Here is a 12,836-nt window from a genome sequence, read left to right as displayed (position 1 = left end):
GAATGTTTTCCAGTATTTTATTTTTGAGAGTTTAACAGATGTGGAGTGGCGGGGTGGTGGGGTTAAGTATCTGGCTTTTTGTGTGTGTGCGCCGGCGTGCGGCCGCCTCACATTTTTCATCCTGAATGCGGGAAAAGTGTTGACAAAGCAGGAGCACGGCGAGAGAATGGAGGTCGAGGGCCGAGATCAAGTCTGTGATGTAACCGGCGCAGCGATACGGCACCGAGGGTGACCTAAATGTGAACTGCTGCGAGCAGAACACGTTCGCGCACGCACTCACGCACGCTCGCAGACACGTTAAACAATCACGGGATAGCACACGGTCGCTTGGAAGAGTTGCCATCAGAAAAAAATGAAATCAGGAAACAGAAAAAATAGTTTCTCTTTGCTGCAAGTTGCTATTTTTTGCGATTTCTCTGTGTTATCGACATCATGTTTAAAAGACATGAAGCGTGTCTACAAAAATGAAATTAAATATCAGAATTGAAGGCTGTCGAAGTCAACGCGTTAATAAGATTTGCAATTAATTTGCTATTAATCGTGAGTTAACTCAGGTCACCATGTGATTAATCGCAATTAGATTTTTCAGTCGACTGACAGCCCTAACCAGAATATCAAATTGGAGCTGGTGGAAGGTTGTGATATCTGTTTAGGATCTGTTGTTATTCGTGATGTGCCGCTGTAAGAGCAGCAGTTTTCCATGTCTTTCACATCCTTATGCAAACTGAATTTTCTTCCCCCCCCCTCTCACCTGGCTTGCTGGATGCACTCCACCCACTCGTTGCAGTCGGACTCTTCCTCTGTCCGGAGCTCCAAAGGTTTCTGGCCATCGTGTCCAAATATAATGAGGAAGTAGTGCTGTAGAGCAGAAAACAGACAGGGAACCATTTATTTGATTTCAATTTTTTTTTTTTTTACCATTTATTATGTTAAAATCATTAAAAACACCACGTTACAATTACACTTTTTTTTTCTTTAGCTCAAGTGATATGTATGGCATAAGAAAGATCATATTCCAAAATCAGAACCACACATTTCATTATTATTTCATCCTTAACCACTATTATCAGCTTATTTTTTCTGGAAATCTCAAGTCTGACTGAAGAAGTTAAAAAACTTTATTGGGGACAGTTGAATAGATGAATCTGACTGCTCCAATTCATTCTAAAAAAATCCTATCTGCGATACCAGTTGAACTAAGCCGTTTTATTGGGCATTCATTATCCGAATTACGAATGATTGCAATCATGAGCTCGGCCATTAAATGACTCCACCCAGCACCACTCTGGCACAAGAGCCCCAAGAATGTTCACCATCTCCGCCGGAGGCCACCGTTGAAAGGTCGACAAACTACTTCACGTTCACGTTAGTAGTGTTTTCTTTTATCACATGCGGTTAACCGAGGGCCCGCGGCGGCTTTTAGAAGGCCGCTGTTGGCCACGGGCAGCGCGCTCCACCGCGGGGGCCCCCAGCTCCGTGCCCACCTTGTCCTCGCCGCGCTCCGTCCCGACTCCTGCCCGCTCTGTCAACACTCATCAGCGGCCGGCAGTCGTCGTGTCACGGCGAATTAGACACCGTCGGCGTCGCCACGCCAGCAGTCATGATCTAATTAATGGATTAACGAGAGCGGCCCTGACAGGTCTTTAATTAGTAGACGCATATTATATTAATAAAATGAACAACCGCTGGAAAATCCTTTGCACGCAGCTCCAAGTGGGACGTCAATAAGGTTTGGACTCGCTCGTCAAGTCGCCGTCTTTATCACTTCCTTTTTTTTCTGCCGCGTCTTCTTCACCTTCATATTGCAGGAAGCTTTCGCTGGATCTGGTTCGCCCAGCGCTGCTTTACAGTCTGGCACCAGGCCCTGCCAGTATTCCCCACTCCACGGCTTGAAAACATCCTCCTCCTCCTCCTCCTCTTCCTCCACGTCAAGGGGATCTCCCACTATAGCTCAGTGGCTCCACAGCTAACTGCAGCAACAGTTTGAAGCGATCGAATCCAGCAAGAGGGACAGGCAGGAAGTGTGTTTTCTCCTGTCCTGCTTCATTAAATAATCAATTCTTATCCGTAAAACAATGATGAAATTCTCCTTAAGGTGCCGTATTTTCCTCTTGCAAAGTCAGTGATACAACACCAAGAAATCAAAAATGTGCATCATTTACTTATACCTACTAAAGTAGAAGTATAGTTACGATGATAAATGTGCTGCTTTCTGATGATCTGTAGCCCTTTTAGATCATTTAATATATGAGGCTGCACTGGATTACCTGATGAAAGAGAATGGCTATAGCGTGGCGCCTTGAAATCTCTCATTCTTTGACCCAAGTTGTGCGTCGACGATGTTTCCGACCGAGGCTACTGCGGGCTGTGAATCCCTCCTGCTGCAATATTAAGGCCTAAAAGGAGGCACCCTCCATTACTTTTTTAATACACATCAATCTTGTATGTGCCTATTTGCCCTATTCAATGCTCCTTGGACACTCTTATCTGGTCACACTTTGTTTAAGATTTAATCACCCGTGCATCTGAATCATCGTTGGATCTCGATATACTCTGCAATGAACATCAAGTCCCCGGTGATCTGTATTTCAGTAACCCATCCCCTCCCCCTGTTTAACAATCAGAAACATCCACTGCCTGAACTCAAGACAGCTTTCAAGAAACTTGCTTGTGAACAAACTCGACAGAACAGGTCTGACATCGCAGCATCCATTCGCAGCAGCTCTTCATCTTAACATCTGACGATAAGATTTTTAAATGATATTAAATTTTTCTCCTCTTTTACTTTCACTTTTGTTGTAGATTAAAATCACACCCTTTTTTTGTTTTGCGGCAATCAAAACCAAACAAAACCATTTGCTGAATTTGTCTTTTTTTTTTAACATGCCGTCTTTCCGCATCATTTCATTTTCAGTCCATATGAAAATGTGTAAAAACTAAACTACACTATGGTGCTTTGAGGAGGGAGGGAAATAGGCCTGTAGAGTAATGATGTAACGATAAGCGGGTGACAGACACTTGCTAGCGTGTGCCGGCATCGGACCAGAGAGAGGCTTAAGGGTTGGTGTGTGCGCGCGTGTGTGTGTGTGTGTGCGTGTATGTGTGTGTGTGTGTGTGTGTGTGTGTGTGTACATTAGGGGGAGGTTTACATAACCGCCAAGCCTCGTACAGCTCCTCGCATTGCTAATGCGGCTTCCCCTGCCACAAGCCCGCTTTAAGCTGGAGGATAACAAAAAGAGAAAAACAGACAGACAGACAAAACAGACAGACAGATAAGAGACAGACAGACAGACAGACAGACAGACAGAGCTTTAAACCCTGTTCCGCCTTGCACTCTGCATCGCTACACCCAGCCACAAAAATTAGCTCATCCGTCTGATCCGTCCGATTTACAAGAGAGAATGAATCATGTTGCCTTGTCGTCTCGCTATTAATGTTGCCAAAAAAACAAAAAAACAAAACAAAACAGCAACACAACCCAGTGGTTTAGTAACGCTGCTGAACCATTCAGTCCCGGAGTTCCGTATCCACTTTTGCTAGCTTTGTGGAAATTGATCAATTTCAGTCAAAGTGCTCGATTAAGGCCGTGTGGACAAATTTAGGGTTATCAAAGTCATTAGTAATGATACTTGGGAGCAGGAACCAGCAGTGCCAGTTGTTTGAAGTGGTTATTTTTCACTACAACTCAGTGCAGTCGTGAAATAAATGACTGTGAGACAAAGAACTTAGTCTGAGCAGGAATTCCCAGCAGCAAAGAACCAAATGCAACCCTGTAGGGAGCCGGGATAAGACACGGGTCGTGTTCACAATGCCGGGAAAAATAAATCTTCCTATATTCCTGAAAATAAAATAACTACAGCAAAAATCCTTGTGCGTATGCATACATGCGCCCTCCGCTTTTATGTAACGTGGCACGAGGCGATGCACTCGATCAAATGAAAGATCGCAGTTTGAAAACAAAAGCAGCAACAGCAAAAAAAAACCCAACTCGCATCCCCAGTCACACGCGGGGCAACACTTAACCCCGCCCCCCCACGCAGGACCAGAAGTCAAGTCATTTTTAGACGGCTTGTCCGTGCAGTGGGCTTCGAGAGCGCGCCGCCTCGCGCGCAGCGAACGCCCCGGAGGGGAGGCAGACGGATCCCACTCGGTACAGTGCAGGGTCGGGCCGCAAATAGCGCAGGTAGTGTGCGAGCAGCCGAGTCGGCGTGCGAGGTGGTGCCGTTGCGCTGGCTCGCTATTCAGACGGTGACTGTAGGCAAAAAGGACCAGCAAGGATGCTATTCTTAGTCAGGGCACAGCAGCATCCCAGAGCAAGCGAGCGCGCACACACACACACACACATACACAGACAGACAAAGAAAATCCAAACAGAAGCCGCTTGAACGCTCAAGTTTGGAGCAACTGATATTATTATTTTCTCATTTCTGTGCTGACGAGATCGAAAGCAAAATAAATCTATTGCTACTCGACTTTAGCCCTTTTTTAGGAGCTCTTTTTTTTTTGCACTCAAAGAACCGCAATTTATGACACAATAAAAGGAGACGTTAGAGAAACGGACACAGTCTGGAATATTCAGCAAACCATTGCAGTGGCGCTGATGAACAAGATTGCCGTGACCTCACTCGGGTGGCTGAATAATGAATGCCGCTGCCAGAGAATCTGGCGAGAGTGGACATCAAATGATCTCCCGATATCGCGGGAGTGCTTTGAAGCTCTCTGATGCTTTTGTCTGACTTTATTGTCTGGCCATTTAAAAAAAGAAAAGAAAAGAAAAGAAAAGAAAAGAAAAGAAAAGAAAAGAAAAACCCCCGGAAAGCAAGTGATGGAGATCAAACTGGCTGCTTCATCCTCCAGTCAGGGGACGGGCCGCCGTGCTTGCTGCCTTTCATCGCATCATTATTCTTATGATGATGATGATGATGATGATGACTACATGAATGCATTCAAAGCCGCCGGCACTTCGGTTGCACAGATCAATCATGGCGCTGACCCCATTATCCTCGAATGCACTTTCTGCCCGGCGCCAATCGATACATTTTAGTGCATCGACCCAATAAAATAGGACAGTAAGGATGATAACCGGTGAACCGGCGGGATGCGTTTGAGCTAAAGACCTAGCTGTTCTTTATTACACTGCGCTGAGAGGTAGGCAATGATAGTGTTAGAGTGTAGAGCAGCGCAATCAACGGTTCACACGCTCAAGAAAACACCACGAGGTTGTGCGTCTGGTACATGAGCGATAAACTCACATTTTTAGCCCTGTTGGGACTTTTCAGTTCAATTTGAAAAGAAGCAGAAGAAGAAGAAGAAGAAGAGGCGTTTGATCCAGGGGGGCAGTGCCACATATTTTGATAATGGAAGTGAGCTGTGTGGACGGAGGACATCTGATCTGACTGTTAGACTACAACTCGCAACATTTGGAATAAAGTGCCAGCGTTGCGGCTGCCAAGTGCACTCCTTGCTTTTGAAAATGTGTTGCTTCAATGTCTGCTGCAGTCCAACATTTTGAAAACACAAACTTCTGGAACTAACCCTTGAAGCCGACATTAAAAAAAAAAAAAAAAATTGCCTTGCAAGTACCATCTAAACATTTTACCAATGTGTTCTTCACCAGCCTCTGAACTTGTGCAAGACCTCTCGCTCCAGACTGCATAGTGTTTCCAGGCTGCAGAGCACCAACAAGGAGGAGCGAGCGGGAGCAGCGGCACGGTCGGGCAGGCATCCCGCCCGTGGCTCTAATGCCAAGCTGTCACTCTGCATGGGTCACAGCTTAACAGCACCGCCTTACTCCACTGTGCAATAAAGAGCGAGAGGAAGGTCGCTAGTAAAGAGCTGATTGACAGATTCTTCCCCTGGTCGTCGTCCAACTGGCCGTGTGCGTGGTAAACAGCCGATCTCGCTGACTCGTCTCAGAGAATGTGTCTTAAATTGGGGGAAGCGCGGCTTGGAAAGAAAATCGATGTATTGAACAATAAAATATACATATACATATTTTTTTTTTAGCTTCCTGCTTGAACGAATGCTTCGCTGACCCCCTGCGCGTTTGGAAGAACACAAAAACATCAGCCGTGGGAGTCTCACAAGGGTGGGACGAACACCTGGCTGAAGATGGCGCATCAGTGGCAACTGTGACATCACAAAGGGCGTACTTCCAGAAGTCAGCAAGAGAACCACCAGGATAGACTTTCATTTCTGACAAGTTAAAAAACTAACTGTTAGACAAAAAGCTTTCATATGGAGCTTTAAACTGATGTAATGCATGCATACTAAAATCACGTCCCAAAACAACGACACCACAAAAATGACAACACCCTCTCTTTTTCAGGTTCAAATTAAATACTAAATAATGGTGAATATTTAAAGACATCCAGGGTTCAAGTTAAACGGCAACTTTTTCGTAATTTGAAACAATGCAGCGGCTTCCAGCAAGCCGAGAACACGCGCAGAGGTGATAAACATGCAGCAGAAGAATTTTTGTTTTAGAAATGAGCAACATGTCTTGGCTCGTGGCCACAGGTGTCAAATTCCACACGGACAATGTATCCCGGGCCATAGCGCCGACGCGATAAAAGTCTGATGGGAGGCATAAAATTAGCACCTCGCTACACTCGCACACTAATAAACACAGCAAAGCCAAGCGGCAGCGGCGTCCCGTCACAGCGTCAACCGCCGGGTCTCCATGCGTGCAGACACCGAGGTACCAGGACGGCAGGCGCTCAGCCCAAAACGTCACAGGCGCCTACAAGTCTTGGTAAAAAAAAATAAAAAAGGAAAGGGAAACGCACCATGAAGGGCCAGCAAAGTTTTTAGCAAAAGAGACAATTTCAAGTAAACTTTTCGCATGTGCAGTAAACTGTAGCAAAGATCCATCTTGAAATACCTCCAACAGGAAGTGAGACTCGAGTCAAATCATAAGAACATCACTCATGCGTGTGAGCAGTTCTACCACACAAGACTATCTTGAGATCAGGAGCGAGCGGAGCGGAGGTGCCCACCCCAAACGCCCCAGATTACCTTTCGATACTAATGACAAGATTAGATTTAGCTGATTAAATCCATCTGGCACACACACACACACAAAAAAAAAAACGCATGACATAAACCCCATCCAGAGGGGATCTGCAGGTCAAATGCGCAAAAACAGAAAACATTGCATTATGCTGCTGAGGGATGAAACCCATCTTCATAGCCCGCAGCAGCAAAACCAGGAATATGGGTCATTTGAAATTAGCATCCCAAACACAAAAACAAACATTTTTTCCCCCCCCTCTCTTTTATTTAGGCTTATTCCCTTGGCAATTATGCCAATAAAAAAGCTCAGAAATTTTACAGCTCCGTGGCAGGAATGGCTGGTAATGGGAAATCCAGAGGAAAAAAAAAAGAAATGAGACGGCGCATGTTGAATATTAGAGCGTATTCATACGTTTGAAGCTGAGTAATCTTACAAGGCGACTGTAGAATTGGAAAGGTCCGTTTTCCCAATTTCTTACTTCACTTAGGTTTCTGCAGCTTTTTTTTGGGCTCTGGAGAAATTAGAAAAGCTCATGAGTTGCTTCTTTTTACTGCTCCACTGTTCAGAAAGTCAGTGCAGTATTTTTCCCCAGTCAGGTGTGCCTTTCATCCTTGAAACACCCTCATGGCCACATTGTTTTTGTTCCCTTGAAACATGTGGAGGGTTAGCAGGAGGCTGTAAACAGAGGGCTAAGAATGGTGTTTTCCTGACAACTCTTTGGTTGTTGTTTTTTTGAGGATATAATTAATGGTCGGATGGAATGGAAAAGTTAAAATCTGATGATGGCGTAGAATGCAGGACTTTTAATATTTCCAAGGACCAAATTTTGTTGTCTAACAAAACATACTCATCAGCCCTTAGTGATGTCATGAAAAGCACTTTGGGGCATCAACATCAATGCATGACTGCTACGTTTTGATCCAACTCCGAACATGCGGAAGGTGCAACAAAACAGTTTTTTTCTGGGAAGCCAAAACACATTTTTAGTAACTATTTTTCACGAGGCATTTTTGCAGGCGGATGTAAACAAATGGCTAAATTTGCTGTTTTCTGGACAATTCTTAGTTTGTTTTTTTTTGTGGAAGATATTAATAGTGTGTGTTTAGGGGTGAAACTTTTGAATATAAAGACGTGGTAGAACACCGGACTTTTAATATTTGTTAAGGGAAACTTTTTCTTCTTCTTTTTTTTTTAAACAAAACACACTCATCAGCCCTTAGTGATGTCACAGAATGCACTGGGGGCTGGGGTGTGTGTTCCTCTGTTTTGATCCAACTCCGAACATGCGGAAGGTGCAACAAAACATATTTTTTTCTGGGAAGCCAAAACACATTTTTAGTAACTATTTTTCACGAGGCATTTTTGCAGGCGGATGTAAACAAATGGCTAAATTTGCTGTTTTCTGGACAATTCTTAGTTGTTGTTTTTTTGTGGAAGATATTAATAGTGTGTGTTTAGGGGTGAAACTTTTTAAAACAAAACACACTCATCAGCCCTTAGTGATGTCACAGAATGCACTGGGGGCTGGGGTGTGTGTTCCTCTGTTTTGATCCAACTCCGAACATGCGGAAGGTGCAACAAAGCATTTGTTTCCCCATGAAGCGAAAACACTTTTTTTTTTTCCCCCTCAGCATTTACGCAGGAGGATGTAAACAGAGGGCTAAACGTGTCGTTTTCTGCAGATCTACCAAGTTTTGCCAATATGTAACTTTGCACCAAGAAATAATAAAGATATGAACACTGCCATGATGCGCGACCAAATCCCTCCAAACTTCTCAGCGTCCCACCATGAGAACCGGAGAAGCGGACCCACCTGCTGTTTCTCCACGGGCTCCTTGCTGACGGCGGGCACCTTGGGCGCGGGCGTGCGCTCGCACGTGCATCCCTCCAGCAGGTAGATGCCGGTCGGCCTCGCGCTCTGCTCGCCGTCGAAGTAGAAGAGCACGTTCTGGTGGAGCGCGAAGAACTTCTCGGTCCAGCGGCTGTTCTCCGCGCTCTTCTTGCACAGGAAGCCGCGCTTGGTGCCCTCCTTCCGGGCCACCACCGACAGATACAGAGCGTGGCCCTCGTTGTACCGCACGCCCTTCTGCATTTTCGGTCCACCCGAATATATATATTTTTTTTTAATCAAGTTTTTTTTTTCCTCCCCCCAATATTTATTCAACCACCTTTATTTTATCAGAATTCCGAATTCGGGTGAGCAAACTTGAGCGCGCAGGGTCTTACATCACTCGGCGCATCCCGCCGCCGCCGCCGCAGCCGCTGGCTCTCCGGTGAACGCGGCGGTTTGTGGTGAAAGGTAATCCAGGCTTATCATGGTAGAGAAAAAGTTGGAGCGTCCGCCAGGTTGCGGAGGGGGGGACGCGGGCGGGAGGCTTTGAGGCGAGAGCCACGGCGGAGAGCACCTTCACGGCGGCGGCCCCATGCTGCAAAGTTTGGGCGAGTTTGGAGTTTCTCCGTCGGGGGTGCGTAAATACTGGGGGAGGGGATGGGGGGTGGAGGGGGCGGCGACGAAGAAGAAGAAGAAATACAACGTACGAAGGCGGGCGAGCGCGCACCGTTCAGTCCGCAGCAGCAGCAGCAGCAGCGGCAGCGGCGGCGGCAGCAGCAGCAGCAGCAGCAGCAGCGCACAACAAAAATAGATTGAGGGAACAGACGGTGGAAACAGAATCACGGCGGAGATCAGCGCTAATCGGCTTTGACACCAATTTAAAGAGACAGGTCGCCGCTGCCGCTACCGCTGCTGCCACTGCCGTGCGCACAGCGCGTCACAGTGGCCACAAGCCCAGCACAGGGAGCCACACTCCGGTTCGGTCCCGCACATCTGCATGAAAAAGTCCTTGAATAGTCTTTATTGTGAAATCACTACACATCAAATACTGTTGTTTTTTTGTGTGTGTGTGTGTGTGTGTGCGTTTGTTTTACATTGCGGGATCATTCCTACTGCAGCCCTGGTCAGTGTTGGCGAGTAATCTATTACTAAGTAATCTACTACTGTAATTCAACTACTTCTTGAGTAACGAAGTAATGTTACGGGATTACTGTGGCAAAAGTGGCAGTTATATCATACTTGCTTTATCAAGTAACAATTCTATTACTCTTCCAAAATCTTTTGGAAGCTGAAAAATATCTTGTTATCCACAAAATGTCTGAAATTTAAGAAGAACAGCCGAAAACAACGACGTCGCAGGTTGATGATGCGGCCGTGCATGCAACGTCACTGATATGCGACGACGCACCAAAACAAGCATGGCGGCGGCAAAAGACAAAACAGCGATTGCGTTTGACACCTGTGAAATACAAACATCATTTTGAGTTCATCTCGTCTAAATCAAAGAATATTGTGGTTCGTTGTGCGTGATGTTGCAGCAAACAAGACGACAGTATTTGGAATTGCAAAATTTGCACTTTAATAACGTTTAATAACTGTTATTAACTGTTACTTTATCTTTCTTTTAACTAAAGTAATAAGTAATTGATTACTTATGAAACAAAGTGGTTAAAGAAGTAATTAGATTACTTTTTAAGGAGTAATCAGCTTTGTCCAAGGTCAAGGAAGAATCATTTATTTATGTGGGTTTTGAATAACGAACTCTGTCTGATATGTGATTTGCGTTTGGTTTCAGGCCTGTGCTTTTCCCCCCCCGGACGTTAACGGAGTCTCATTTTCAATTTCGCTTGAGCCTTTTCGAGCGTGCAGCAGTTATATTGACAAGAACGAATGCTTACTCAGGGACCGTTCTCACAGGAAGTTTCAATCCAAGTTTTTCAATAGTTTCAAAAAGCAAAGTCAACAAAGAACAGGAAGCAAGCTGAGGTGGAATGGGAACAGATTTGACCCAAGAAAGGCTTTTGGTAGATTTTTTTTTTAAAAAAAAGGTTTCATCCAGAATCATTGCATTATTGAAGGGCCAGCAGTCTGAAGGTAAAGCTAAAAACCGATTACGAATGCCCACTCTTGGTATTAAACTGGTCATCGGAGATAAGCCTCATCCTGGTGCGTCTGTCACTTTTTCAGCTGTATCTGATATTCACAGGCGAACCACACTAAATAGGAGGCGGGGGGGGGGGGGGGGGGGGTCTCGTTGCAGCTTAACATCATCAGTGGGCCCGCATGGGGTGGAGCACAGGGCGACAACAATCCCCGCGAGGTTAAAGGAGAGGACAAGGACGCGCGTTGCATCACAGCGAGACACACGGCCGCCCGGCTTCATCTGCTTCTCTGCCTCACCAGCGGGAGGAAGGCTCATCTACAAAAACACTGCGACACCAGTCGACGACTCCCCCCACAGTAAAAACACCCCTCTGAGGCAGAGTGATAAAGACTTCTCTCTCTCTCTCTCTCTCTCTCTCTCTCTCTCTCTCTCTCTGTGTAACACCTCTTGAATTCTGACAGCCAAAAGACATTAACAAATAATAGAGAAAACAAGAGTGACCACATATGACCATCATATCATATCAAGGTCAAAATAAACATCTCAATAGTAAAAAGAATAAAAAAATTCAACCATAATATTATATATACATCTACAAGCCTGCAACCTGAACCATCTGTATCCCCCAAAAATTGCATCATTAAGCTTTGTTGCATCAGCCTGCGAGTCTCATATTCTGCAAAATTCACTCTTCCAGTGTCTTTTTTTATTAACACTATGCATTTCTACATTCTACTTCTTAATTGAACTTCCCAGAATTGACAAAAATCCACCCTTTGCTTTGCATTTCCACTTTTCCTCTGCCTTGTGATGTCATAAGAGGCAGTGATTGATACCTTCCAGAGGCCAGGTGTCTGATTTCCCTTCTCTATCACCTTGCCGTTTCTTGTCCTCTTCCAAGCATATGTGCAGCCCCGAAAAGCATCACTTTTAGCAAGAGGCTAAAACTTTGACGGATGCTGTAAACAGCATGACAAGGCAAACAGAAAAGCATGAAAAATAAAGATCTAAAAATTGGTAATTTGGAACTTTTAAATTGTCAACATTTACTTTTTTTTGGATGGGAGTAACACAGAGTTTTAATTTACAAAGATAAAAGCGTAGCGCGCGCGTCCAAATGGCTCTTGATTAAGGTGCAGACAGACCGAGTGGGGGGGAAAAAAAGTAAACATGTTGTGGGTTATGAAAGCAAAACAATGAGTGGAAAAGATGCCACAAATCTCATTTCACACTAATTCTTTACTACAATCGACAGTGGGCGGTCTTGCTCCAGAGACATAAGGGGCTTTAACAGCAGCGCTCTCATCTGTAGATATAGCCAGCAAAGGATTAGGGGGGATTACTGTGTGTCTGCCACTATGACTGCTGCACATAACTCACCCAACATTACCGATCACGATCGCCATTGTCATTTTCTCCGCTATTGTGCGCCCGAGCGCGTAATCGTATTTGGGTAACAACAGCCACCCGCGGTGTGACGCTTCGTATTCACACTCGCCCTCAGCGATGCTTCATACGATCCGCTCTTCGCATTTTGCGGTGTGTTGCATGAAGTTGATAGGCAGCCCAGCAGCGGTTTGATGAAAATTACGCATTCAATTCAGTGAGAAGATGGAAATACATATTTAATACCAACCCCCAGGCAGGTGAAGGTGTCTCCATCTTGGCAAACTGTGGCTTTCTCGGTAGGGCTTGTCCCACCTGAAATCAGTTACTGCAGCTCACCAACAGTGTGAACCTGTATCGAGGACCTGTAACTGAATCCCTTTTAGAGGTCTGAAATAATGGCCATTTTCATCCATTCATTCATTCATTCATTCATCTTCTATACCCGCTTATTCCTATTCTGGGTCACGGGGGTCTGCTGGAGTCTATCCCAGCTGTCT

The 12,836-nt window shown here is 45.3% G+C and overlaps 1 protein-coding gene across 7 annotated transcripts in view; it reads right to left on the bottom strand.

Moving 5' to 3' along the window:
• LOC142890507 (ras-specific guanine nucleotide-releasing factor 2-like) overlaps window positions 1-9,486 on the bottom strand; it is a 28,825-nt gene extending 19,339 nt beyond the window's left edge. For all 7 annotated transcript variants that reach the window (XM_076029596.1, XM_076029598.1, XM_076029599.1 and 4 more), the window contains exons 1-2: window positions 8,829-9,486; window positions 752-858 (exon numbers count right to left, since the gene is read on the bottom strand). In XM_076029596.1, coding sequence (XP_075885711.1) covers window positions 752-858; window positions 8,829-9,107 — 386 coding nt within the window. In that variant the 5' untranslated portion in view covers window positions 9,108-9,486. The remainder of the gene's footprint in view (window positions 1-751; window positions 859-8,828) is intronic.
• Window positions 9,487-12,836: the final 3,350 nt, after the last annotated feature.

This window comes from Nelusetta ayraudi, unplaced genomic scaffold, assembly GCF_046127955.1.
Source record: "Nelusetta ayraudi isolate G7.1 ecotype Tasmania unplaced genomic scaffold, CSIRO-AGI_Nayr_v1 ptg000026l, whole genome shotgun sequence".
NCBI lineage: Eukaryota > Metazoa > Chordata > Actinopteri > Tetraodontiformes > Monacanthidae > Nelusetta > Nelusetta ayraudi.
The sequence above is the reverse complement of the archived record's forward strand: the minus strand, read 5'-3'. Positions and strand labels throughout refer to the sequence as shown.